Consider the following 26,328-nt stretch of genomic DNA (forward strand, 5'->3'; position numbering starts at 1 on the left):
AAAAAAAAAAAAAATTCAGGTCAGAAATAACTTTAATTGTTCTAGTTAACTACAGTTTTCAATAAATGTTTTTGTGCTTAATAAGTTAGACAATTAGATATACCATCAATTATATAAACCCTAAATATTTTTTAATCCCCAAATATTTTGCAGTTTATATATATTTGAATTTTTAAATTTTTTTTTTTTGGTACCAGGAATCGAACTCATGACCTTGTGCTTGACAGGCAGGTGCTGTGCCACTGAGCTATATCCCCGATCCTGAATTTTTTAATTGGGGGAATCATTTTGTTGTTTCAATTAAAAGTCCTACAATGACAAAATATCTAGATTGCTTGGCTAAATCTCATTTAATATTTGATTTATTGTAAGAAGTGGCAAAAGTTATAGATCATGTAAAGTACTCAAATCAAATAGCTAGATCGTTTCAAAAAATGATTAATATGTTTAATAATGCCATGTGTGAAAAATCTGCCCAGTCAGGTCAAATTGGATCACAATGAAAATATACAAAATGGTATTATGTTTCAGGCAAGCAATATTCCCAAACTGCATAAAAACAGACAGGGGCTCCCTGCTTAGGCCTGATTTTGCTTACTGCAGTTTCACTTACTCAGGGTCAACCACGGTCTGAATATATTAAATGGGAAATCTAGAAATAAACAATCTATAATTTTCAAATAATTTTATTACAGTACAGCATTATAATTGTTCTATTATGTTGCTAGTTGTTGTTAATCTCCCACTGCGCCTAATTTATAAGTTAAACTTCATTGTAAGTACCTAAGTATAGGATAATAAAATAGTATTACATATGGTTTATCGGGTTTGGTGCTAGCCACAGTGTCAGGCACCACCAGGGGTCTTGAAGAGACACATCCACCCCAGATAAGGGCAAGTATTTTATAAATATTGTTGCACCCTGATCGTTTGAGGTGTAAGTGAGGTAGTGTGGTACAAGTACAAGGCAGTACTTGAGGGCAGCGTGTGAAATGTAAGCAATATTTAGAATCACTTGACACGTTTTCCAATAGTTATCACAAAAGCTTAAAACACTTTAGGAATAACATAGTTCTTTAGCATTGAAAGTTAGAACTCCATGACACAAAATGAAAGTGATAACTTGGTGTTAACATTCACTCAGTGTTCCTTAAAATCAGTTATCTATTGTACCAGATTATTCGGTCAGTATAAATCAGTAAGTCCTCCAGTGTAGGTAGAAACACTGACTCTTAGTTTAATTTTTATGTCTCAGTGTTTCAATTTGGTGGAAGGGACAAACAACTGTCCGCAGCATGGGATATTCACAGGTGACTTACCACCTACCAGTCCAATTATTTAAATACAGGAGGACCAAAAACTGCTTTGTGGGGCTTAATTTTTATAAGATAATGTAACAGGAAATATAAAAGTGACCATTTCATCAAATTTATTCAACACAAGAATCAACTGGTTGAAATGACACCTTGTCGGAGTGACGCTCGGGACAGTCAGTATGGAAACGCACGTGCATGCTCGGGGTAAACCGCTAAGGGTTAATCTCACTATACAGATGTTAAAATCTGTAGCTGCCAACTATGACTCACTGATATACTAGAAAACACAGGTTAATAAAACAGACTAACTACTTGTTTTTGAGTTTTAAAGATAACCAATATTTCCATTAAATAAAATACAAATACGTTGGTAAGTTCCACACTGAATATTTTTAGCATTAAAAATTCTGTGGGAACAAAATTAGACAACTTATTTTTCATAAACATTGACATTATTGTGAACTTTTATGTAATATCTTTTTTTTTTTTTTTTGGTGCTGGGAATCAAACTCACGACCTTGAGCTTGCCAGGCAAACGTGCTGCTGAGCTAGATCCCTGGCCCCTTGTAATATATATTTTAATCAGCACATTGTTTAGCTCTGAGTAGTTTTGTCTAAACATTAGTTAGGTGAAAAGCTATTAGGGTTTTCTCTTTTTAACTTTTTTGAGACAGGATCTTGCTGGCCTCAAACTCACAGGGATCCTCCTGCCTCAGCCTTCCGGGTGCTGGGACTATAGGTATATGACACCACTTGTGGCTAAGGTTCAGTTTTAAAAAAATAATCAAGAGTTTTCAGGGATGTAAATGTAATGGTATTGTTGCTTTTTACATTTGCTCTTTGAAATTTAGAATGACTTTTCCTGTACTACTATAAAGACAGGTTGAGTCCCTGGCTAGTTAACAGGATACTTATAAAACTCACTCTAGCTTAAAGTACTGACGGCATTAATCACATTCTATGCTTTGGAAACCAAAGGCCAAAAAAACCAAAAAACAAAAAAACAAAAAAACAACAAGCAAAGGTTTCCCTTCCAACCCAAGATCAGCCCTAGGTAACATTTCAAGATGGCTGCCCCTTGCTTTGCGATCCTTCTATCCCTTTTGTGGGTCCCTGTCATGTCCAGGTGGAGTTAGTCCTCATCCTCATCTCCCAGTTCTGTGTGATAAGCTGAGTCTTCTTCACATGGGTTCTACCCATGCCTGACCCAGTCAGGGCCTCTCGGGTGCAGACAGCACTGTGTTCCCTACCCATACTCCGGCCCCAGCCACCTTTCACCAGAGAGGTTCTTACCCCAGGGAAGCACTTTGATTGAATCATAAACACATGCACCTTCAGCTCTTCCAGCTCTGCTTATACGTAACAGTAATACTAAGTAACACAAATAATTAAAAGGGAAATTTGAAGATTCTCACAATTTGGAATGACAAAGCATATGCAGTGGTAGAAAAGCCCTGTAAGGGAATGAGCTGTTCTCACAGCCTGCCGTCCTGTTGCAGGGCCTTTTAACTTACAGCGTCAAGTACAACTTTGTGCTTCTGAACCGAGGTGCTCCACCTGCTCCAGGGCTTATGAATTTTCCCTGTGAGTAGCACTGGGGGACAGAGGGACTAGCTAGATACTAGGCTAGCAAATAATCTGGGGGAGCAAATTTGCATTCTAATTTACATTTGGCTCAGGATTAATTTGGAATGTATTGCATTTCATCAAGACACACCTACTTCAGGATTACAAGGGAAACCTCCTTTGATATTAAAACCTGACAGCAGATGGTATACTACAGATTAGTCACGGCTCTGACAGCTGCCTTTTTTTACTCTTATAGCCAAATACACTGCAATTACTTTCTGTCTCGCTAATTTCAAATTTCACTTAGAATCCAGTCCCTGAGCTTTGATTGCTTAGAGATAGAGCCTGAAAAACAGAAATTTTAAAGCAAGGCACACTTAAATATGTTTAAAACCAGAAGATACTGACAGAAGTGTAACACATCATGGTGGTCTCAGTCACAGTAAAAAAAAAAAAAACTGTTTCCACTTCATCAGATTTTGGGGACCTGCTCTCATAAAAGTTTCCAGAATATTTCATGTAAGTAGCAACAAAAATTATTGGGTTTTTTTAGACATAAAGAAGGTGTTAAAAAGCATCACCTTTCTATGTCTAAAATGGTAAGAACAAAAAAATAGCACAAGAGCCAGGCGTGGTGGTGCATGCCTGTAATCCCAGCACTCAGGAGGCTGAGGCAGGAGGATTGTTGCGAGTTCAAGTCCAGCCTAGGCTATAAAGTGAGCTCAAGAGCAGCCTGAACTGCAGAGTGAGACCCTGTCTCAAAAAAAGACCAAAAAAAGAAAAAAAAAAAAATAGCACAAGATAACAGCTTTACAGTGAATGAGTTTTAAGACACCAATGTTAGAACAGTAATTACCTGCGAGGGACTCACCAGGGGCCTGTTTTTAGGTGTTGTAAATGCTTTCAGAACACTGTCTTCATCTTCTGATACGGGTGTCATTAAAACAGAGCTTGTAAGAATATTCTAAAGGGAAAAGAATCATTTGAAATTTAAATGAGGTTAGATAATATGAGAGCTAACATAATCTTAACACTGTAGAGTAGATTACTCAGACATGGTACACATTAACATGAAGAAATGCAGTTGTCTGCCAGAAATTCTCTTCCCTCGGAGCTAAAAGGAGAGCTGAACTATGTACTGGCCCTTGTCCTATTGTAGCAAACATCAGCAAAATCCAGAAGCTTTAGGGTCCCAAATGGCTGTAGGCACGTGGTAGGCACTCAAAATCCATCTGCTACATCCACGCTGTTTCCCATGTGTGTGTGTGTGTGTGTGTGTGTGTGTGTGTGTATGGTACTGGGGACTGAACACAGAGTTTTCAATGTGGGCTTAACCAGCCCCACCTATCTGTCTATCTATCCATCCATCCATCCATCCATCTACTTATTTTCATTTTGGGACACAGCCTTGCTCCGTTGCCTAGGTGGCCAATATACGATCCTCCTGCCTCAAACTCCCAGATTATTTGTGCACTACCATGCCTGGATAAAGTTATACTTCCAAAAATAAAAGTACTACTAAGCTCTGGGCAAGAATTTGTTATTTCATAGATCAGTGCAGAAATACCACTGCACTACAAATTAATGGTAGAATAGTACAGCGATGGACTACAGAATTTAGAACCAGACTTTGAGAATTCTACCAGCCACTCCTTCCCTCCTTTGTTAGGTATATAATCTTCAGCAAATGACTAAGCTATCCAGTTTCTCGGCTGCTACATTGGAGGTGATAATGTTATCAACCTTATACAGTTATGGTGACAGTTATATGAATTAATTCATCTAAAGCACTTAGATTATTAGTACATGCTGAATAAATATTAACAATTATTCTTTGCTCTGATTCTTCATAAGACATAATAAGGGCAACTGTTCACAAACTGCAAACTAGAAAAATGGGGGTAGGCACAGCAAGGCAACACAATTGGACTTCTGCATCCACTGATTCACCAACCAAAAAAAGAAAAGAAAGAAAAACTGCCACATTTGCACTGTGGCATTATAAGAAATCTAGAGATGATTTCAAGTACATGGGAGGATGTATGTGGGTTGTATGTAAATACTGTGCCTTTTTATACAAGACTTCAGCATCTGCAGATTTTGGTGCCCAAGGGTGGTCTTAGACCAGTGGTGGCGAAGCTATGCCACGTGTGCCACAGCAGGCTGTTTGCATCATTGAAAGCTCTAAAAAGTTCGCCATTATTGTCCTGGACCAATTCCCCTGTGGATGTGGAGGGACATCTCAACTTGTGCAATGCTGGGCACATGGTCGGCACTACGTAAATGCTGCACAAAACTAAGCAGGAGACACCTAGATGGAAATACTGCCTTTAGAAGGCAAATAAAGGTAAAAACCAACATTCTATTTTCATGAAACTATCCACGCAGTAGCCTTTTTTTGTTGTTGTTTTTGTGGTACTGGAAATTGAACTCACAACCTCGCACTTGCCAGGCAGGTGCTGTGCTGCTGAGCTGTATCTCCGGCCCACCGCAGCCTTTTTAAATGGCAAGAACTCTCAAACAATAACAAATAATGAAAACATCTTCAATCAAACAGAATAAATAACAACAACAACAAAATCTCAACTTTATAGCCTATATTAATGATCACTTAAAAAAATCACGCAGGAAACCACTGAGGACTCAGACGCGTTGGAGCGCTCTGCGAGTCACATCAGAATCAGGGTTCGGGTCGAGCACTTACGGGGGCATCCACCACCTGCGACGCCTGCGTGAACAGCTGAGTGTTCAGACTTTCCCCTTCCCAGGGGTTTGAGCAGAAAAAGTTTCCCGCTTTATCAGTTGGAGATTCCACCTGAAAGAAAACAGGAAGTGCTTTGTTGTTTCCGGAACTACAGCTTCCGTGAAACACTGACTCTCAGGAGTACAACTCTGCCCGGTCTCCCAAACGCTCAGTACCATATGAAAATAAATTCCAAAGGCAACATGAATTTATGTTGCCCAACATGCTGGAGATGCCTCTTGCCAACAGCCTAACGCTTTGATCCTTGCAGGTTACATTTTTTTCCTCTCTACTATGAATTAAAGAAATATTACAATTCTGATATAAATTCCAATGTTCTCCGGTATCAGACAGTGGGGGAAGGCAGCATTCAGGGTAACTTGAATCTGCGCTCCTGGGTCATGCACACTCCTGTTTGGCTCAGAATAAAGATAGAAAAAACAAAAGGAAAAAACAAAAGGAAATATCTACCATCTACTTATAACCAGTGATTTTTTTTAAAGCTACAGTAAAAAGCTGCTGGTCTCTTTTCATTTACTCTGTCCGAAGTCAATAGAAATGGTTTGGCTTCTCAAATGAAGGTCAGTGCAGTCTAACAGTATCTTTTTTAAAAAAAAACAGTAATGGAGATTGAGCCAGATGCTCTAGCCTTGAGCTACTTCCAAGCCCTTTTTATTTTATTTTGAGACATGGTCTCACTAAATTGTCTAGATTGGTCTCAGATTTGAAATCCTCCTGCCTCAGCCTCCAAATGGCTGAGATTATAAGTGTACGCCGCGACACCCAGCCCTGGCAGCACCTTTTGAGTGCATCTTGTGTGAAACTATCCTGTAAAAAACAATGCCAGGCATATCAAGTTGCATGAAGAAAAAAAGGCAGCAGGATTCACAGCTTATTCTTTCTAAGGATCTCATGCTCACCTCTTGCTTGATTTTCTTCAGTAAGGGTGGTCCATTTTCTTGAAATTCAGCAACAATTCCAGACTCATCAGATTCCTGTTTGATCACATCCTGTAGATCTTCTACTAGATGAGAGGGCGTTTGAGGCTGCAGGCAAGAGCAGATATTTTTGCATCAGAGGAAAATGCCCATCCTTACTAGTAAACCAACTAAACCACACACTGTTCTAGAACTTACTAGCATCTTCAGGGGGCCATATTTAATTTCTTGAGCTGCAAGTGCGTGTTTGAATGGTGTAGGAGTTCTAGGAGAACTTTCTAGGATTGATCTTTTGATAGTTGGAGTTCTAAAACTTTAAAAAGAGAACAAGCAGTGGGTCAATATAAAATACATGCATCTCTTACATTACTCTATCAACTTTAATATTTTTCCAACTGATATGGAACTGGGTATGCTGATTAGTCAGATGTATTCACTAAGGAAAAGATAATATGTGTGTCCCATATCTTTGAATGGTTCAAAATATTACACCCCTAAAACTAAGAACTCAAATATTTTTCATTTTTCCTGAAAGTTCTAAAGGTATAGCTAGTGCTCCTAAGTCTGTACAATAACTATAAACATGGCAATGACCAATGTCATTTACCAATCAAGTTATTCATTAAAAAGGGGCCCATACTACAAAATGTTATTAGCCTTTTAAAATTATTTTTATAATTAAAATTAGTAAGAATGCATTTTTTTTCAAAGGTTTCTCCTAATTTGTACTGATTTTTTTCTCTGCCGTTTCTTTGAATAGGTTAAACCTTTATCAAATAAAGCTGACTTAATCACCCCTTGGCTTCTAGTCATATAAGAGTTCTAGGCCTGTCAAAAGAGGTCCTTATCTATATATAAGTTATAAAAGAAGTTTAAAAATACAAAGAATCATACTCAATCTTATTTTGAAGCTTATAATCAGATAAGAAAGGAGGTTGAAAATCTTTTCAGTGGAAAAAAAGTCCTTATTGAATGAATAGACAAATTGGATGGGAACATTATACGAAGCTATCTCTGTATACACAGGAAATTTCTGAGTGAGCTACAAGGGCAATTTGTTTACCTTCCTTCCTTCTACCTCTACATAGTCGTGACATTCCCTGGACAGGCATAGTCAATGGAGAAATATACATGATACATGTAAGTGAATTGGTAAAATTATATATGCACAAATGGGTCAGACATTGGAGACTATCTTCTATGAATAAAATGTAAGTAAGATAAACACTTTGTTCTTGAATCAAGGACTTACATGGTAGTTTCCTTTTGAGTTTTCACAGTCTGCTCTCTATGGAATGGTGCTGTAACAGTCAGTTTGTGACCACTGAGAGGGGTAGAAGTTAAGGAAGGCACTTCCAAGTCTAAGTTGTCGTGGTTACTAGAAGTGTTTAGGAACTGAACAGAAGGAGAAAGAGAAAGGTGACTTAGATTAAATGGCAAGTCCTTATTGAGCCTAATTTAAAATCACACCTAGATAACAAGCAAGTATGTTTTACTGACCCATTACACAAAGTGATAAAGATGTGAACAATCAGGTAGTGTTAAGGGCATGATTTTACTTCCTCTGAATGTACAAAATTTGGTGTACAATTTCTTTCTTTTTCTGGGTACTGGGAATTGCACTCAGGAACTCAGGCGTGTGAGGCAGGTGCTGTGCCACTGAGCTGTATCCCCAGCCCTTGGAGTATAATTTCTAAGAAGTAAAATCTAGACTTGTAAAATCCTAAGAAAATGTTTTCAATAAATGACTCTGTCAAAAAAGGAAAGAGACAGGCCTTTATTAATATGAAGAGGTTTAAAGGGTTTTTGAAAATTACTTTTCTTTCATGCTGTTTTCTCTCTTTAATGATCTATGAACCCAAACTGTTATTATATAAGGCTTACATTATGTGAAATACTATTAAAAAATAATCTGTATTGCTTATAATACTAAAGTTCAGGGTGGGTTGTTAGATGTTCCTCAGATGATTCCAAGATAAAATAATTTTGGGAAACATAACAAATTAAAATCTCCTTGAAAGTCACAAACACATTAACATATTAAAAACAAAGGAATTCAGGCAAGGTAGTGTGTGCCTGTAGTCTCAGCTACTCATGAGGCTGAGGGAGGAGGGTAGCTTGAGTCCAGGAGTTCAAATCCAGCCTGGGCAACATAGGGAGCCGCTCATCTCAAAAAAAAAAAAAAAGAAAAAAGAAACAAAAAAACCCAAAAAAACCCCACAGCAGCAGCAATATAAACTCTGAGAGGTACTATGGGAAAGAAGCCATTTTTAACTTTGATTCAGTGTTTCCCAAACTTATATATTTGGATATTAGACTTTTTCTGGAACATCTAGTAAAGTTTTACAAAACTAACATTCTGCAGGTCACAGTTTGGAAAATACAGGCCAAAAGAAAAAGAAAAACTTTTTTTGGTGGAGGCATCATTTATTAATATTTAAAGCTATTCTTAAATTCAACAGACATAACTGAAAAATGTTTTAAAGTGTGAAACTATTAATTTCAATTACTTTAATACTTTAGGAATGTCTGACAAGTATGATTTCCATGCCTTAAAAACACATTACGTAGTAAGGATATTCTTTGGCAAAAATTATACTACCAAAGCATTATAACACAACTCAGAAGAGCCAGTGTTGAAACAGAAAATTATCTTCCTTAAACATTTGTCCATTGTCCTCTCTCTGTAAGTTTCCACTTAAAGATGAATTATAATCTTTAAGTTTGCTAGTTGCAATCCAAACGTTATACAGCTATACTTTGGTTCCCTCCTACCCAGGGTCAGTGAATCATATAATAAATGAACAAAGGTGCAGGAAACATGTTAAAATGTTAAAACGAAGGGAATCAGAAGGGAGAAGAGGAAGGGACAGAAATGTTAAACTCTCGTGCGGAAGGAAATAAGAGCATATCATGCACCTATCTTCCAAACCATCAAAAAGTGAAGAGAGAGAATTACAGTAAAATCATTAGCCAGCCTGCTGCCAGGAACGACTTGGGCTCAGCTAGATGCAGCAATGGGGTGAAATCAGCGGGGGGAGCAGTAATTAGTCATTTGTTCCAAAGGATTAGTTTCTAGATTATTAAGGCTCAGGTGTCTGTTGAGAATTAGTAACAGCTGTGCAGAAACGGTGCTCTACCTGCGAGGGAGAGAAGGGCAGGCTTTTGACAGGGGAAGGCTTGGGAGCTGAACTGCTGACGTCAGCAAAGAGGAAGCAGCTAGAGCCTCCAGTGGCTAAGGGGCTGGCCTGGCCCTGCTTTTTTCGAAGAATGACCAGTGGAATTGTGCTGGGCCTCGCAGGAGAGAAGGCCTCGGGTGAGTCAAGTGAGCCCTCACCCAACGTGCGTTTGTTCACCCTCGGGCTACGCTCTCCCGTGGTCCCCTTGCCCTCTGTTTGCTGAAGCTGGAGGGCTTTGCCTGAGTGATGTTGGCTAGGTGCAAAAGCTGCTTCTTCAGAGAATTCAAAACTGCTGATATCACACCACGATGAAGAATCCTGAAACAATGTGGGAGGCACAGAACTTTGAGATGTGTGAGGTGTGTGCTATTGTCACCTGAAACACAGCTCTGAGCCAGAGATACTAAACGCAAAGGAAGCATCAGCCCGTTTGCTGGACTCCAGCTTCAGAGGGAACAGCTGTTCTGTTGCCCTGCATTTGCGGGGTCTATGAGCTGCCTCCAGGCTGCAATCCAAAGCAAAGGGAAAACCCTTCTAGATGGCTCTGTGGCAGTATCCATCCTCCGCCCAACAGGGATGCAAGAAAGGCTTTTTTTTTTTTTTTTTGGTTTTTCTCCGGTACCGGGAACCGAACTCACGACCTTGCACTTGCCAGGCAGCCGCTTTTGCCGCTGAGCTAAATCCCCAGCCCCAAGAAAGGCTTTTCAACCTAGCAACCAAGCCAGTGAAGGAAGTGTCTGCTGAGGGTGCTGAGCTCCAATTTGTTCCCTAAAGATGATTTTATTTCTATGAACTGGTGGGACCAGTACTCAATATTCAGTAGAATATTGTAGAAAAAATCATATCTGACTAATGAACTATTACTTCAAATATACCCAGAGACTGCTTTATGCTCCAACTAAACATAATTCTTCATGTAGTATCCACAAAAGTAAAGCAAAATTCAAGTTAAGCACAAACAAGGAAGCAAAATGGAAAATCAGTTATAAGTAACTCAAACAACATTCCCATAACCTAAGCTCTGCCTTGTAAGCCATCAACCTATTTAAAAAAAAAACCCTTTGAAGGAAAATCGTGGAAAGCTGCCGTTGTCTGGGCAGCCTATAAAATTGGATCTCTTAAAAAAAATATTCGCTAAAACTAAAATCACACTTTTACCTTTACATGAATCTATGCCAATAACATTTGCTATAGAACATGGCAATGATTTACAAAATGAATTCTCTAACTCCTTCTCCAGAAATATTCACTCAAGTTAACAATTCTACTTACAGAATCTATAAATTGGAGTGTTTCTGCAAATTCTAAGAGGTTCTTAACATTATCCAGAATGGTGCCCTGGTGGACGATCATGCACCTCGCTGGTGAGGCGCTTTCTTCAGGTAGGGAGCTGGGATCCACCGGCAGAGACGGAGTGGAGTGGTGCTCCCCCAAACAGGAAACAGGTGCACCGTCTCCATGAGGTCTGCTGTGGTCGGCAATGGAGGTGCTGTGCCACCCGGGGTAGCTGCATGTGTGGTTCTGTGTCTGAGGAAGGGGGTGGGGCAGGGTGGAGAAATAAGGAAAGAGTGGGGAGAAGAAAGGAAGAAGGAACTTAGCAATGATATTGCACAAGGTATCAGATGCTGTTGGAGGAAAGATAAAAGTAGTTGCATCATACAGAACTTATGCCTATGAGACAGTTGTCAAGATGTTTCCTTTTAGTCATTGCAAGCTGATCCTCTGAAAAGTGCCCTGGTTTGTACCTACATGATTGATTACCTTAGCATCATTTTGTTAAAATTTCAAATCACGGGACTGTGCATCAAAGTGCAAAATTTTCATACAAGTGTCTTAGAAATCCACTTGCATATAATTTGCAAAAGGTCCATCAGAGTTTGCTCCAAGTTAAGAGTTGTCCCATTTGCATTCTAACCTACTACAATGCTGAAGGGTTTACGAGCTAGAGTTGCTTTTAGCTGTGCATTTTTACTTCTATCCCTTTCTAAGGCCACAGATTGCACTGCTGCAGTGAAGGGCTGCCAGATCAGCGTGGTTAGGAAAGCAGAAGAGCGAATTAACAGAAGCCTCCTTACAGCATGACCACGCAACAGGGGGAATTGCAAAACATCGACTAAAGTTAAAAAGTGGTCGGACTACCATGTCCACATAATCATTTTATTATTTAGCAAAGAAGAAATTTACCCCCAGGAATACCTACTGGGTATCACTTCTGTTTTATTCACTTTCTTGGTTAACTACAAATGTTAACAAGTACAAGCTACTTTCCCAGTTTGCTGCCGAATCACTAAAAAAAGATGTCAGAATCGATAATGGCCGACACAGCTTTCACAAATGCAAACGAAAGACAATAGTTAATCTTTTTTGTGCAGAAGTGATATAAATATATAATATTTACATGCACATACTAAATATGTATATAATCATGTTTAAAATTATAAAATATAAAGATACAGGTTAAGAAAACAATAGAAAAAATCAAACAGGCACCATATAAATGCAATATTTTGTAAACAAAAATATGGATTTTCATTAATTTTATCTTTGCTAGTCTTTGAGTTGATTACAGTCCTGGAGAAAAAAATGTATGATGATGCAATGGATGCTGTGTTTCTACTGCATCGTAAAAAAGACTACTTCCAACTGTGTGTACATTTTGGTTTTTCTTCTTTTTTTTTTTTCCTGTCTTTTTTGAGACAGGGTCTTGCTATGCAGCATAGGCTGGCCTTGAGCTCACTTTGTAGCCCAGGATGGTCTCGAAGTCACAGTGATCCTCCTGCCTCAGCCTCCCAAGTGCTGGGATTACAGGTGTGTGCCCCTATGGCTGGCTATGCGTACATTTTGATAACAACTGTATTTTTTTTTTTTGGTACTGGAAATCGAACTCAAGACCTTGTGCTTGCCAGGCGGGCGCTTATGACACTGAGCTATATCTCCAGCCCCAACAACTTATTTCATTATTAGCAACTTCTTGTGTTTAAGTATTTTTAATGGATATATAACGCTTTGGTGGTGTAGTATTTAGAAGAGAAGAAAAAGGATAGAGAAAAGCATTGGGGTGAAGCTGCAACCCCTATCCAAGGATCCGGGGACATGCTTACTGGTAATGCCTGCTGTCCTTTCAGCTCATTCTCAGTGGACATTAGGAGCAACTCTAATTCCTTTATTCGCTTTTCTTTTTCAGGGTCTTCATCATTATAGTGTCTCTGGAATTACAAGTTAAGGGAGGAAAAGACAAAGATCTGATTGGAGGCTGTAAATACGATGCCTGTAACCTATGGTCTTCCCGAACCACCCAGGGCCCAAAGAGCCTGGGCATGAAACCAGCACCAACTGAACTTCGCCACCAGCGAAAACTTTCTGATTGTTATTTTGTACTGAAGGCAGCGATGGGAAATCTGAGGCAGGAGTGAGTACTGACTGATGAGTTGTTTCAATTTATAACATGAGAGCATCGAAAGATTCCCCTGTAAACTCACTCCAGAAGCCACGACTGGTAGATTGCCACACTCCACCCTCTTTCCTACTAGTCAGGTGAAAATAAGTATTTAGAGGAAATACTTCGAAGCAGTTCCTAAAAGTGGTGCCTTGCTCAGCTAAAGAGCTGCTTCACAACGTGATCTTACCTGAATGGCCGCCGCAGCTGGCTGAGGAACATTGACTATATTTACATGTAACGCTACAGGATATGGAACATGGCTGGAGACCTAGATAGAAAAGTAAAACAAAGGCCAAGTTATTCATGGTTACATACGCTTTAGGGGCTTTCGCTTCCTGAGGTTTTGTTCTGTGACTGAGGGAAAAAAGTTCTTTATTGATAAAACTCACTAAATAATTTAAAAAAAAAAAAAAAAACTGATTTGAAATTTAGCCAAGCCTTTACAACTGACTAAATAGCTAAAGCAACACAGTGAAAGAAATTTAAAGTACTCATCTGTCCTGACAGGAAGCATTCCTTAATTAGGAAAAAAACACAAAGGAGAATACAATCTTAAAATGCATTCATAATGCATGAAAGGAGTTTGAATGGAAAAACTGATAGTATTAGCTGTCTGTAACTAAGATTATTTTTCTTGGAATAATTATGAGTTTTAATACAAAGCACAGAACCTTCTAGGATAATTCATTCGCCTAAGTCCTTTCTGGCAAGCCTGTAGTCAAATCTATGGAACATATAGAGAAAAGTAAAAACTATTTATGAATATGTTTTGCATAGTATTTGTATAGGAGCTCTGTATTATTGGGTAAGTTTCATATTATTGTTAGTTCTGAGATTAATGTCTCTTGATTTTTTCCTCTTTATGCTTCTTTTCAATCCACTACAACTCCTCTCTTACCCTAGATGTAACTGTTAGGAATGAGGAAGAAATCACACTGATCCAAAGGAGAAAAAAAGAAGACATCAGAGAATCAGCACCACACAGCTCTCCTCACAGCTGAGAGTGAGACCTGCCTATACTCTCAGCACGGCAGGAGGCTAAGGCAAGAGGATCCTGAGTTTGAGCCCAGTCTGGACAATTTGGTAACTTAGCAAGACCCTGTCTAAAAATAAAATATAGGTTAGGGATGTAATTCAGTGCAAAGGCCCTGGGTTCAATCCCCGGTACCACAAACACAAAGAAAAATAAACACAGAAAGAATAAAAGTATTGCTAGATCCCTACCAGAAAGGAACTGATAGTCATCCACTGAATGTCAGTTTAAAACTAGTATCTCTCTTTAAATGTAATATTACATTTATTTTCCATTTTGGAAGATAAAAATATCAGACTAAAAATGTTATGTCCTTTCTCCCACTTTTCCTTAGCAGTACTTTAGGTAAATTTATATTTAAAAGATAACTTTAGGGCTGGGGTTCATTATGTAGCTCAGGGATACAGTGCTTGCCTAGCATTTGCAGGGTCCTAGGTTCAATCCCCAATATGGCTACAAAAAAAACCAAAAAATGCTGGGGATATAGCTCAGTGGCATGAGCGTCTGCCTGGCAAGTGCAAGGTCCTGAGTTCGATTCCTGGCACCGGAGGAAAAAAAGTTTAAATATAAGTTGATAAATCAATAAGAAAAAAAAGTTTAAAAAAAACCCCAAAGTCTTAACTTTAAATCAGATTTGGAGCAGCAAGTTAAAATCAAAGTTTGGATTATACTCAGCACTAGTTCTCTGAGTTGTGTAATCCTGAACAAATCTCTTACAATCCTCATTTCCATATCCATAAATCAGGGATGATCACAGGGAGTCCTCTCTACTTCAAAGGGTACAGGTGAAGATCAGTCACGATCATGCTTATGAAAGCTCTGAGAGTATACAGCTGCACAGCACTGCTGCCTGGAGCTACAATCACTATCTGTCTCATCAGACCAAATTCCCAGGAATGGCTTACATTTTGTGCTTCAGAAATGTGGTAATAAGAATAGTCATTGGTGACTGACGGCTGGCCAGTTGGAGGAAGCTGAGAAGGTGCAGCATGCGCAAAACCCATCAAAGGATTGTTCTTCTGGAAGCTTGTGGCCACTGTTGGCTGGCTGGCTTTAGGAGACTCCTGAAGATAACCTTCCTGTTCCACCTTCCGACGCATTGTAGAATTCCAGTGGTTCTTGATAGCATTATCAGTTCTGCACAGAAATGCATCACGTAAAAATTTTACCAACAAAAAATTCAATTCAAATTCGGGGTACTGACGGAAAACTGCTCCTAACAGAAATCTTTTCTTTAGGTCTACTAACAGTTGTCTTCTCTTTTTAATTGTTTCCATCTTTTCCACCTCCTAAAATCATGCAGTCCCTACTGCCTAACTGAATATTCACAGGTTTCTCTTACTTACATCATCTGGAATGTATGGGGATTTCTGTGAATGCTGATATCTTTTCACCATTTTGTTTCCTTGGTGAAGGAATATTTTCAGGACAGTAACACTTGATGGTAATTCTGACCATTTGTGGTACAAAACACTACTTCAGCTTTAAAGCTCTGGCTGGCCTAAAAAATATTTCTGTTTTGAGCGGGGGTTGGCAGGGCCTAGACACCGCAACAGGGATTCATAAAGTCTGGGAATGACAGCCACGCTGCCTCGTTGTCAATCTTTATTTCTTATAGCATAAGTGAGAAATTTTGAGTCAAAAAAATCTTCCCACCTTTTGAAAACCAACCCATTATTCTTACACCCAGACAGGAGAGTGGGAACTGGAAAGACCCCGAGCGTAAGATGCTAAAACTGCAAAGCACTTTTACTAAGACCTTTCTGTTCCCAGCAAAAGAGTTTCTCAACTCAAAAAAAGAAAAAGAAACAAACACCCCCCCAAAGAAAACATTTTAAGCTCCTTTTACACTGTTTCCATGGGGGTGGGGGAATATGGGCTAGAAAGAGGAAGTTCAATCCATCGCCCCTTTAATTTTTCAAAGAATCAACAGCGTGTCCTCAGAGAGCACAGGGAGAAAGGCCTCCTTCTCCCAACCTCTTGAATTTTCGAGGCTTTCTGAAGCATGAGGAAGGAAATGCTTTGGAGCATCACAAGATAGCACTATATAAGCATCTCTGAAATGACCCTTCCTCTGGTTTTGGATTAAGAACACCAAGAATAAAAATATTCTTCATATTTTCTACCTTCAAACTTGTAGTCAAAGTATTTTCCAAAATAGACAGACTATATAAGGAAGGAAAGTGAGACAGGAGCTTCCACAGTTGTCCTTTGCAAGGTCACTGTCTTGCCCGGCTCATTGAAAAGAAGGTATTACACTGACATCATTTAAAAATCTGGAAGCAGGATAATTCCATAAATATATTATTTCTTTACTCAAAGAAAAAAATTGTCAAGTGGTATAATGAAGGGAATGCAGGCTTTCCTACTACCAAAATGGTAGCAGGTCCTTGAACCAGCTGGATGAACTCAGAACAAAGACAAACTATGCGTCTTCAGCGTCACTATGTTCAGAATCTGGTAGTTTACACAGCGCTTTGACATTCTTTGTACGTGAGCCTAACACTGGCTCTCTGAAACAGATCATTGCCCATTTAGCAAATGAGAACACTGAGGCAGAGGAAGGTTAAAAGACCTGGCCCAAGGCTGGCCACTGAATCAACCCTAAAAGCCCACAATCAGGTAGACTCTAAGATCTCTTCCAGTTGTACAAGCTATAGATCGCTTTTAGTTAATGACACGCTAACAACTGATGAGATGTAATTTATTCCGTACATTTAAAACAGAATGTTCAACACCCATTCCCTCGTTCTTCCCCATCAATATATTTTTTGACATAGAATTACCGTCCAGGCAGTAGCTTTGCGATTTCTGCCCATCTGTTCCCCAGTCTCTTGTGTGCCTGGTAAATAATTCTGTCTTCCTCTTCTGTCCAGGAGGTTTTCTTAACTTCTGGATTCAAGTGGTTATGCCACCTCTCCCTACATTGTTTTCCAATTCTCCCTTTTAAGTGCTTGGCAATAACAGACCAACGTTTCGGACCGTATTTCTGTACAAGCTCTATCACCTTCAGATAAACACAAAAATAACCTGTGTTTTAATGTTACGGAGTGAGTCAGTGTAATCATGCTTCACTGTTACAAGAAACTTTAGAAAACTTCTAAATAATCTGCTTTCATTCTTTGGAAATATGACAAAGAGCCCTCTACTTGCTGTTTGCATACTTCATTTGTATCCTCCGATTGGGGACCATTCAACAAATATATTTTGGGAATATTCATAACTATGGTTCACACATCTAGGAAGACAGAACTTACTCTCTGATCTTCTTCTTTGGTCCAAGGACCCTTGATGAGCTCGGGGTTTAGAACTTTCTGCCATCGGTGCTGGCACTGCACATCTGTCCGATTCTGGACAAGTAGGCACCATCATAAGGATAGGGTGTGAGAAGCACATGAAGATGTTATTGAACATGAGTTACACATAGGAAATACACAGTGAAAACACTCAAGGACACGTAAAAGTATGTATACCAGGGACCCACCTATCCCTCCTTACTTACATGCTAAAAACATAAAAAATATCAAAGTTGCATCTAAAATTAGAAGCTCACCTCCTGAGGTAGAGAGTGCTGCCGATACATGAAAGGAATACTAAATTGCACATGTGCCTGTCAACTGAACTGAAACCCAGTCTGTCGCTTGTGGAAATATCTACATGATCTAAGATTAGAGATTCCATACTGTCAGCCTTTAGGAGAAGCCCACCTCAAAGGACCAAAGTTTGCTTCCCATTCAAACCAAAGATATGCTTTAATTCAGGATCACAGGTACTTATATTGCAGAAGGAACAAGGCTGATAAAAGATAGGGCCTACTTGGTAGGAGCTGGGGCTCTTATAAGAAGGAAAAGACAAACACATAATTCAGTGTAACAGAAGGCTGAATCTGATTCATATGCAAAAAGGAGACCAAAGCAAAATGCTACTGGGGTGGAGAAAAGCATCCCATTGGGAGGAGAAATTGTTTACTTAGGAGTCCAAAGGCACTGTCTATATGAGCTTTGGAGCTGGTCAGAAATCTTAGAATGATACAAAGGGAGAACATTTAGAAGGTGAGATCCCCAGAAATAAAAGCCCAGAGGAGGGAAGGGGGAAATGAATTTAACCAAACCTGCTTGTGGAGAGGAAGCAGGTATCAGTGCAGGACCTGTCTGCTGGGGCCTTATAGGAGGGCCTTTCTGGACTGCTAGGTCAGGGAAGTTTACTTAATTTGTGAGATTCTAAGTCACCAATTAGTTTTTTGTAGTTTTTTTTCCCCCGGTGCTGGGAATCAAACTCACAACCTTGCGCTTGCCAGGCAGGTGCTGTGCTGCTGAGCTAAATCCCCAGCCCCATCACCAGTTAGTTTTGAAGAGATCAGGTACAGCTGCATTTTAGGATGCTCCATCTGCCAATAGTATTTTGGCTGAATGAAAATGTGGAAAGCTACAAGCAGGAAATCTGGTTAGGAAGCCACTATGACATCCCAGAAGAGAGGTTGTGGGGCCTAGCGCAGAGTCCAACCACGAGAATAAGGAGGATGAGCGGGGCTACAGAGGAGTTCCAGGCTCCTTAGGAACTGTGTAGGCGTAGGGGACAGGGCGGTGGAATGTCAAAAAGCATTCTAGTATTTTGAACCTAGGTGCTAAAAATATGGCAACTGATGAAAATGGGGAGCTTAGAGGACAGTGACTAGAGGACAATGTCAAGTTTAATCATCTATCATGCAACAAATCATCAGAACGCTCATCTCTACTATCCTAATAAATCACAAGACAAAACAAGAAGCAACTGCTTAAAAAATACTGTCAAAACCTTTTAATAATCTCTTTTGAAACCCCAATTATATGTTTTTTTGTTTGTTTGTTTTGTTTTTGTTTTTGTTTTTCTCCGGTACCGGGAACCAAACTCACGACTTTGCGCTTGCCAGGCAGGTGCTTTTGCCGCTGAGCTAAATCCCCAGCCCCCCCAATTATATGTTTTAAAATAAAAAATATAAACTACGAGTAGGACATCTTTCTCCCTATTTCTCATATGTGAGCAAATATGTAATGTTTTAATAACATCTCCAGAATGTTTTATTTAAAATTTTGAGAGGAGCTTTTCTTTTACAAAAATAACAGCTGGGGATATGGCTCAGCGGCACAAGCACCTGCCTGGCAAGCACAAGTCCCTGAGTTCGATTCCCAATACAAAAAAAAAAAAAAGAACAAAATTACTCACTTACCGGGAGATAATTGGCAATAACTTTCCAGTCATCTGTCCCATTCTGTTCCACCAGCTTCTTTAGTTTTTCATCCTAAGATATTTAAAGACAGTCCTAGGGTATCAGTCACTTACTGAATAATTCTGGTCAAGACATAGTGAACAAGGGAACCAACTGCACGATCTAATCCAGAAAAAACCTCCTAAAATTATTCAATACAGTAGATATTAATATTTTGGTTTAGAGCATATATTTATTTAGTCAGACTACAGTTTTTAATCTTAACTCGATTAGTTATATAGTTATATAAGCTTGGGTATATCATTTTATCTTTCTACACCTGAGTATTGTCATCTGTAAATGGCAATTCTGACATCAGCAGGGTTATTTGAGGATTATGTGAGGTAATTATGCAAAATATTTATAATAACATTGAGTGTTTAATGTATGGTAATTGCTAAGAGTTTTACTTGGTGGGAGGAGAACAAATGCTAATGTTAGACTCAGTAGCCACTAACTATGGTAACAGATAAGATCTTGAGTAAGAAAAAGAATCTTTCCAATTAGTTCAACATCTTTCACACATAAAAAGGAAGATAACCTTTCATACTTAAACTTTAAGGCATATATACTATAATAAAGTCATGCAGTTTTTGTATCAATGTATTCATAGTTTAAATGAGACCAAACGGGGGCTGGGGATTTAGCTCAGCCTGACTGGCAAGCGCAAGGTCGTGAGTTCGATTCCCAGTACCGGAAAAAAAAAAAAAACCTAAATAAATAAATAAATAAATGAGACCAAACGTATCTGAATATAGAAGACACTAAACATTCATGGGCAACTGGTTCTTTTAGTTGACGTGCTATTCACCAGTGACTCTCTACACGTTTTCCTGTGCTTCTGCAAGAGTAGCATTCCCACAAAATGCAGCTTCTTGGTACAATAGAGGCACAAGAACTAGAACACCAGGGTTAATAACAGAACTTCTATGTCCTTAAGGATCAACCAAGTGCACAATTTCTATAGGTAAAATACGCACTTCCCGTGCGCCTCCCTGGGAATCATGTCTGCTGTCATCAGTTTATATGAAGCAGAGTACTATGAAACCGAAGGAGAGTTGATACCACTGATTCTAACACGAAATACTCTACAATTAGTTGCAAAATGTTTTGAGAACATTAGAGAGAAAGAATTTTTCCATCACACATTTATGAATTTTGTTTCTAAGGGATTTTTTCATTCCCACAAAGACTAAGCTTTTGAGAAGCCAGCAGGAAATGGTGAAAGGCAGATACACTTCTATCCATTATTGGGTGCTCTGAGAACCAACATTTATGCATATGGCTCTGCAACACATTATACATCAAGAATACTAAACAAATATAGTAACGCAGGAGGAATTCTATGAGTGTTTTGTTTTTTGGTTTTTTTTTTAAATAGCAAGTCATTCATTCATTTGTCAGTATCCTACTCTGAAGCAAGTAATTCTGGGGTCAGGGAACACAAATGGAAGACATTTAGCCCCCACCTCAAGAGACTTGCAGTCAACTAGGAGAGACACACATGTCACAGCAACAATAAGGCAGAACATGCTCTGGGTGGCATGAGAACCCAGGAAGATACGTCCATCATGGTCAGAGGACAACGGGGATGGCTCACAGGACAGGCAATGCCTTCATAGGTAGGGAAGAGGTAAGAGGCGGTGAGTTTGAGAATGAATAGGCAGAGGGAAACAGATGACGCATAAGGTGAGAAGGAGAGGGCATTCAAAGAACTCCAAATGATTTAGAAGCAGATGATACAGTGATCGTATGGAGCGGTGGTAAGAGGTGAGCACACTGCCTAAGTGGGCTAGGACGGGTGCTCCAAGACCCTATGACTGAGTTTTGGTTTTGAACAAGTACACAGTCTGTTTCTCTCCATGTTTTGATCAAGTGATTAGTTACCTCTTCCCTGGTCCACCTAGTTTTCCCCAAGTGACGCTTTCCGGACTTGGGAAGCAGCCCGTCATAGTCATGGTCACACATCTCCATGTCTTCATCATCCTCATCACTGCTGTATATGCTGCGGAAATAAAAATGGGCAGACGTGGGCTTGAGACAAGAGGATTTAAACTATTGGATTACAAAAATCACACAACAGCTCCTCGGCAAGTTTTTCAAAGGCTGTGAAGATAGCACTTTGGAAACCTGCACGGCAAGATGGTTTTCTGCATGCTGTTGCTGTAGTATTGTAAACAGGCTCTGCTGTTATTGGTATCCACAGATACAGCAAAGGGCCTGGCACTTGTCTGCGGCTCTGCATGTTTAAACCTGCTGTTACTGTTAGGCTAGTGACAAGTTACGCATTTGGCAACCTTCCAGCCAATCAGCGTTTACATTTAAAACTTAATGTTAAGGACAAGAAAAGGAACAAGCACCCACATCCCTTACCTAAGTGCACACTCAAAATCTTTGGCATGCGTCGCATTGTTTAAACATTTCCCCAACACACTAAACAAATCAATATACTATTCTAATGGGGTTGGTGCTCTACTGAAATTTTTAAAACCTGAGAAAGAAAACATCCGCTAATATAGTGACAGTCATCCTTTAAAGATTAGATGATTAAGGGAATCTAAGAGGAAAGGATTTTAACATCTGACAAAGGATAAGACTTCAAGTAACCCAACTGTTTTGCAGTTAGCATAAATATCAAATTCTTCAAAACTCCAGGCCTGAATGACCCAACTTGTGGCCATGTTTATAACACTCAGTTTCCAGAGTAACCAAGTGAATAATTAGGCCACCTGATAGACTCCAATTTACTCTTGTTTTCTTCTGTCTCTGACTGAATGGTGTTTAATATCTTAAAATGTACCTAATTAAAAACCTAGGGATCCCCGCCCAGAAGAAATCCATGGGTTAAAAAAAAAACCCATTGCTGTTTTCAAAAGAGCTTTTTCTTTTACCTAGTTGAATGAAACTAAGCATTTTGATGACTTTTAAAGTAACTCTATACTTAAGGTTTATTAATCCTACACTGAATATGTGAACATGATTTCACTTTACTTTGTTATAAATTTCTTTGTAAAGCAAGATATGAAAAATTATGCTATATTAGAAACTTTACTAAAATTTATCATTGTAATATTGATAAACCCATGAAACTAAGGTAAGTTAAAAATAATGGCATAAACCAGGAATGGTGGCATATGCCTGTAATCCTAGCATTCTGAGAGGCTGAGGCAGGAGAACTGCAAATTTAAGAACAGCCTCAAAATTTAAATAAATAAATAAATAAATAGATAGATAGATAGATAAATAAATAAATAAGGCTGGGGATGTAGTTCAGTGTGAAGGCCCTCGGAACAAGGTCCAGTGTAAATAAATAAAAATATATAATAGTGGCATAAACCAATATCATAATGCAAATTATTATTTTTAAACAGAAAAGTTACGTTCATTAAACAGGAAAATTACGTTCATTCAAGTTTTTGTCTTCTCAAACTAACCCACAAGTGCATGTGACAAACCACCTACAAATGAAGCAAAAGTGCTTGAAAAATCCTGAAATGGGGTTCTTAAAATTTAAAACTATTATTTTGAGTGACAATTGGATGGTCCAGGATGCACGGTGACTAGATGGGATCTGCCCTTGAAACGCCAGCACCAAAACAACCAAAAAAAAAAAAAAGAAAACCAATAAAACCCCCACTAAACTATTCGTAGTCTGTAACCATTTTTCCTTCCGTGTCTATCCTTTGAACCAAGGGCCTATCGTTGTTCTACACTATAAACAAGAGGCAGTAAAGAACTTAATCAATAACAATCACAATACTTTCCCTGTGCTATAATAACAACAAAGCTCCTATAAGCAAAGAGCTGTAAACATCTTTTGAAAGGTTGTCAGAGAGCTCCTTAGAAAACCCCCAAATGAAGTAGCCTCTTATGAAGAAGCATCAGAGATGCCAAGAAAACCCAAGGAATCTGAAATTGGAGACATAGATTCAACTCAAATTAACTTTTCAGGTTTGGCTAGATCTGGAGATCACATTTTCAGAACTGCGGGCGACATTTTCCAAACTAGTGATTGGGCGCCTTCCTGTTAAGTAACAGCTTAACCTAGGAACAAGCGACACAAGCAACCGCCCACAGGGGGCAGCCAACGTCAGGTGAGAACAGGAGGCATCGGCCAGGATAAGGGTTCTGGAGGCAAAGGTGCCAGGGCTCGTCCGGCCTCTACCTGACTGCGTGACTTAGATAAATCACTTCCTCTGTCTTGAGACCTTGGTTTCTCGCCTCTGTACGGGGCTTGGATTCCATTGCTAAGGTACTTTCCAGCGCGCGCAAAGGATGCTTCCATGTCTTTCGTGCCTCTTCAAACTTAAGCAGAGGCAGGGACGTGCAAAGCCAAGGTCTTGGGGAAAACGTGGCGAGGGACTCCTGCAAGTCCTGAAGGGACCGCGAGGGCTGCACGGTGAGTCCAGGGCTGCCTTCCACCAGCCGGCCGGGCACGGGGCTCGCCTTCGAGCTGTGCATGCGATTGCCTTGCTCTACGGCGTTCTGGTGGCCTGAGTAGCATGATTAATTTCTACTGAGGACCTGAAATAATTTTTCCTTTATCTGCACTGACAAGATCTCAGACCCAACAGTCAAAGGACTTTCAAAGGCTGATTTCAGGCTTGACGCACTCGACTCCTCCACCTGCTAGACCCGGTGTGGTTACAAGAGTACAACTATGAATATTACCTTCTGTCAAGGAAACAAACCGTGCAAAGAAACGATAAAGAAAAAATAAGTGCTGGGGAGGGGGTTGGGAAGTGGGGGGAGCGGGAGGAAGTGCCTTGCGGCCGCTACTGTGATTCTAGAAAAGGGGTTCAGACTCATTTCGCTGACCTGGTTAATAATCCCTGCCGAGTTGACGCTTGCCCAGCAAGAAACGGCTCGGAGCCCGCAGCCGGGTTTCTCTTCCCCCTGAGCCAGGTTCAAGGCTCCCGCCCCTCCCCGCAGTCTCCTCTCGGCTACCTGGGAGCCGCAGGGAACCTGCGCGGCCCCGCCCCGCAGGAGCAGCGGCGACCTGGGGCGCAGAGCCTCGCCGCTCCCTCCCAGCGCCCTCCTCCAGCTGCCAGTTTCTGCTCTCCACCGAACAGGTGACCCCAGTGCTCTCCAGCTAAGTCTCAAAGGCGAAAGGTGAAACCTTTGAAGGGGCGGCACCCCCGCTTAGAGCCGCCGGCCCGGGCGAGGCGTAGGGAGCCAAGGTCCCCCGCTGTGGCCCCTCTGTTTCTCCGCCGCCCCGCCAAGCCGAGGCGCCGCTCCCGGCCCTGCAGAGCCCGGCCCCGGGGTGCTGCTGCAGAGCCCACGCCCACGCTCTTTGCAACTTCCCAGCGCCTCAAGGGGACCAGTGCCCGCCAGTGCAAAAAGCAATTAAGTACGCGAAAATCAAACAACCGGAGGAAAAGCAGGCAGACTGCTTCGCCTCCACGGACTTTACCCCAAAGCCCCTTGGCGAGGGTCCGACCGGTCGCCCGGCCAGGGCAGCAGGAGCAGGGCGCAGGAGGAGCGGCCGCGTCCACGTGTGCGCGCCGAGCCAGGACCTCTCGCCCAGGGCAATTGCCCGCGGCGGGTGTGTGAGGTTTGCACCGCAGCGAGCGGGGTGCTGCAGGCCTCGGCCCCTTTGCCAGCGGCGACCACTACGGTCCCTGAGCCAGCGCCTGCACCCACCGCTCGCAGAGAGCCCCGCATGTCGAGGCCAGGAAATTCAGGGGCCAGTGGAAGCTGAACTGCCAACAACTGACAGTTGCGACGAGTATTTCCCCCCTTTCCAAACGCGGGGCCAAAAATGTAAAGGGATCTCTCGACCAGCGTCCTGGCGAGCCTTCCCAAGTGAAGTGACAGGCGCGGCGCGGGCGCGCGTGGGTGCACATGCAGTGTCTGCAATAGAAATAAAAGCCTCCCAGGGAATAATGATTCGAACCTTCCAAACCAGGGCTTAAAACAATCTGAAAGCCCTGTTCGTCCCCTAAAATCTTCTTTTCAGCCGCCTGTCAGCTGCCACGCTTCCTTGCCTCCAAGAAGAATGAATGAAATTGAAATGAACTACCTGCGGCTACTAAACAGTCCGGCATTTTTTCCTGTATCTGCCATATGCTCTGCACTTCCAAGTCCAAACATATCTCAATGCATCCAGCAATTAGGCTGCGACTCCCTCCCCAACACGCGCGGCATCCAGTCAGGCACCTGGTGGGCTCCCTAGGGCTGGTGGGCACCGCTCTGCACCCACCCCACCCCCCGCTGGAACAGGCTGCTTTTTCTCCCCTAAAGAGAATGGGATCCCCATGCAACTTGCAAAATGAGCCTCAGGGCATGCTTCCCATGCTTCCCAAAACGTCCGGATACGTTTCCCGCAGACTCCCATTCATCCGGCTCTCAAGCGGTTTCTGCGGACCAGACAGGGGCTCCCGGTCCTCGCCGGATCTGACAGCCCCGCAGAAGATCCGGGAACGAATTCCCACCTGCTTCCAGGCGTCCGGCGCCCCGAGCGCCCCCGCCCTCGGTCGCCCGCCCGGGACCCCCGTTACCTGTGCCGGGGTCTTCGGGCCATGGTGCGGCGGGCGCGGGGCTCCTCCGAGAGCCTCGGGGACCGCACCGGCTGCTGCCTCCCGCCGCCCGCCGCCTCGCCTGCCTCCCTCCCCGGCTGCGCCGCGGCGCTCCGCACCGCCGGGGCGAAGTTTCTCAGGAGAAAGAGGAGGAGGAGGAGGTCACGGAGGAGGAGGAGAAGGAGGAGGAGGAAACAGGTTGATATTAAAGTGTAAACTCTGTAAACAGAGATGCCATCAAACAAAGAGCTTTGGACACTCCCCCTCCCGCCAAATCTGGCGCCCCTGCAGTGCGCACGCGCCCTGCCCGCCGCCTCCGCGGTCGCCCTGGCTGCAGCCCGCGGGGCC

The 26,328-nt window shown here is 41.5% G+C and overlaps 1 protein-coding gene across 4 annotated transcripts in view; it reads right to left on the bottom strand.

Moving 5' to 3' along the window:
• The window catches only part of Myb (v-myb avian myeloblastosis viral oncogene homolog), a 36,670-nt gene extending 10,390 nt beyond the window's left edge, over positions 1-26,280 (bottom strand). The window contains exons 1-15 of one of the 4 annotated variants that reach the window (XM_005390488.2): positions 25,963-26,280; positions 21,350-21,467; positions 19,424-19,495; positions 17,475-17,567; positions 17,004-17,224; positions 15,123-15,354; positions 13,372-13,452; positions 12,847-12,951; positions 11,018-11,272; positions 9,707-10,063; positions 7,819-7,961; positions 6,765-6,879; positions 6,549-6,674; positions 5,590-5,700; positions 3,742-3,849 (exon numbers count right to left, since the gene is read on the bottom strand). In XM_005390488.2, the coding sequence (XP_005390545.1) occupies positions 3,742-3,849; positions 5,590-5,700; positions 6,549-6,674; positions 6,765-6,879; positions 7,819-7,961; positions 9,707-10,063; positions 11,018-11,272; positions 12,847-12,951; positions 13,372-13,452; positions 15,123-15,354; positions 17,004-17,224; positions 17,475-17,567; positions 19,424-19,495; positions 21,350-21,467; positions 25,963-25,985 (2,160 nt within the window). In that variant the 5' untranslated portion in view covers positions 25,986-26,280. The other 3 variants (XM_005390490.2, XM_005390492.2, XM_005390493.2) reach the window with 3 other exon arrangements.
• Between the last annotated feature and the right edge of the window lie 48 nt (positions 26,281-26,328).

This window comes from Chinchilla lanigera, unplaced genomic scaffold (genome assembly GCF_000276665.1).
Source record: "Chinchilla lanigera isolate Chin_1 unplaced genomic scaffold, ChiLan1.0 scaffold00038, whole genome shotgun sequence".
In the NCBI taxonomy this organism is placed as follows: domain Eukaryota; kingdom Metazoa; phylum Chordata; class Mammalia; order Rodentia; family Chinchillidae; genus Chinchilla; species Chinchilla lanigera.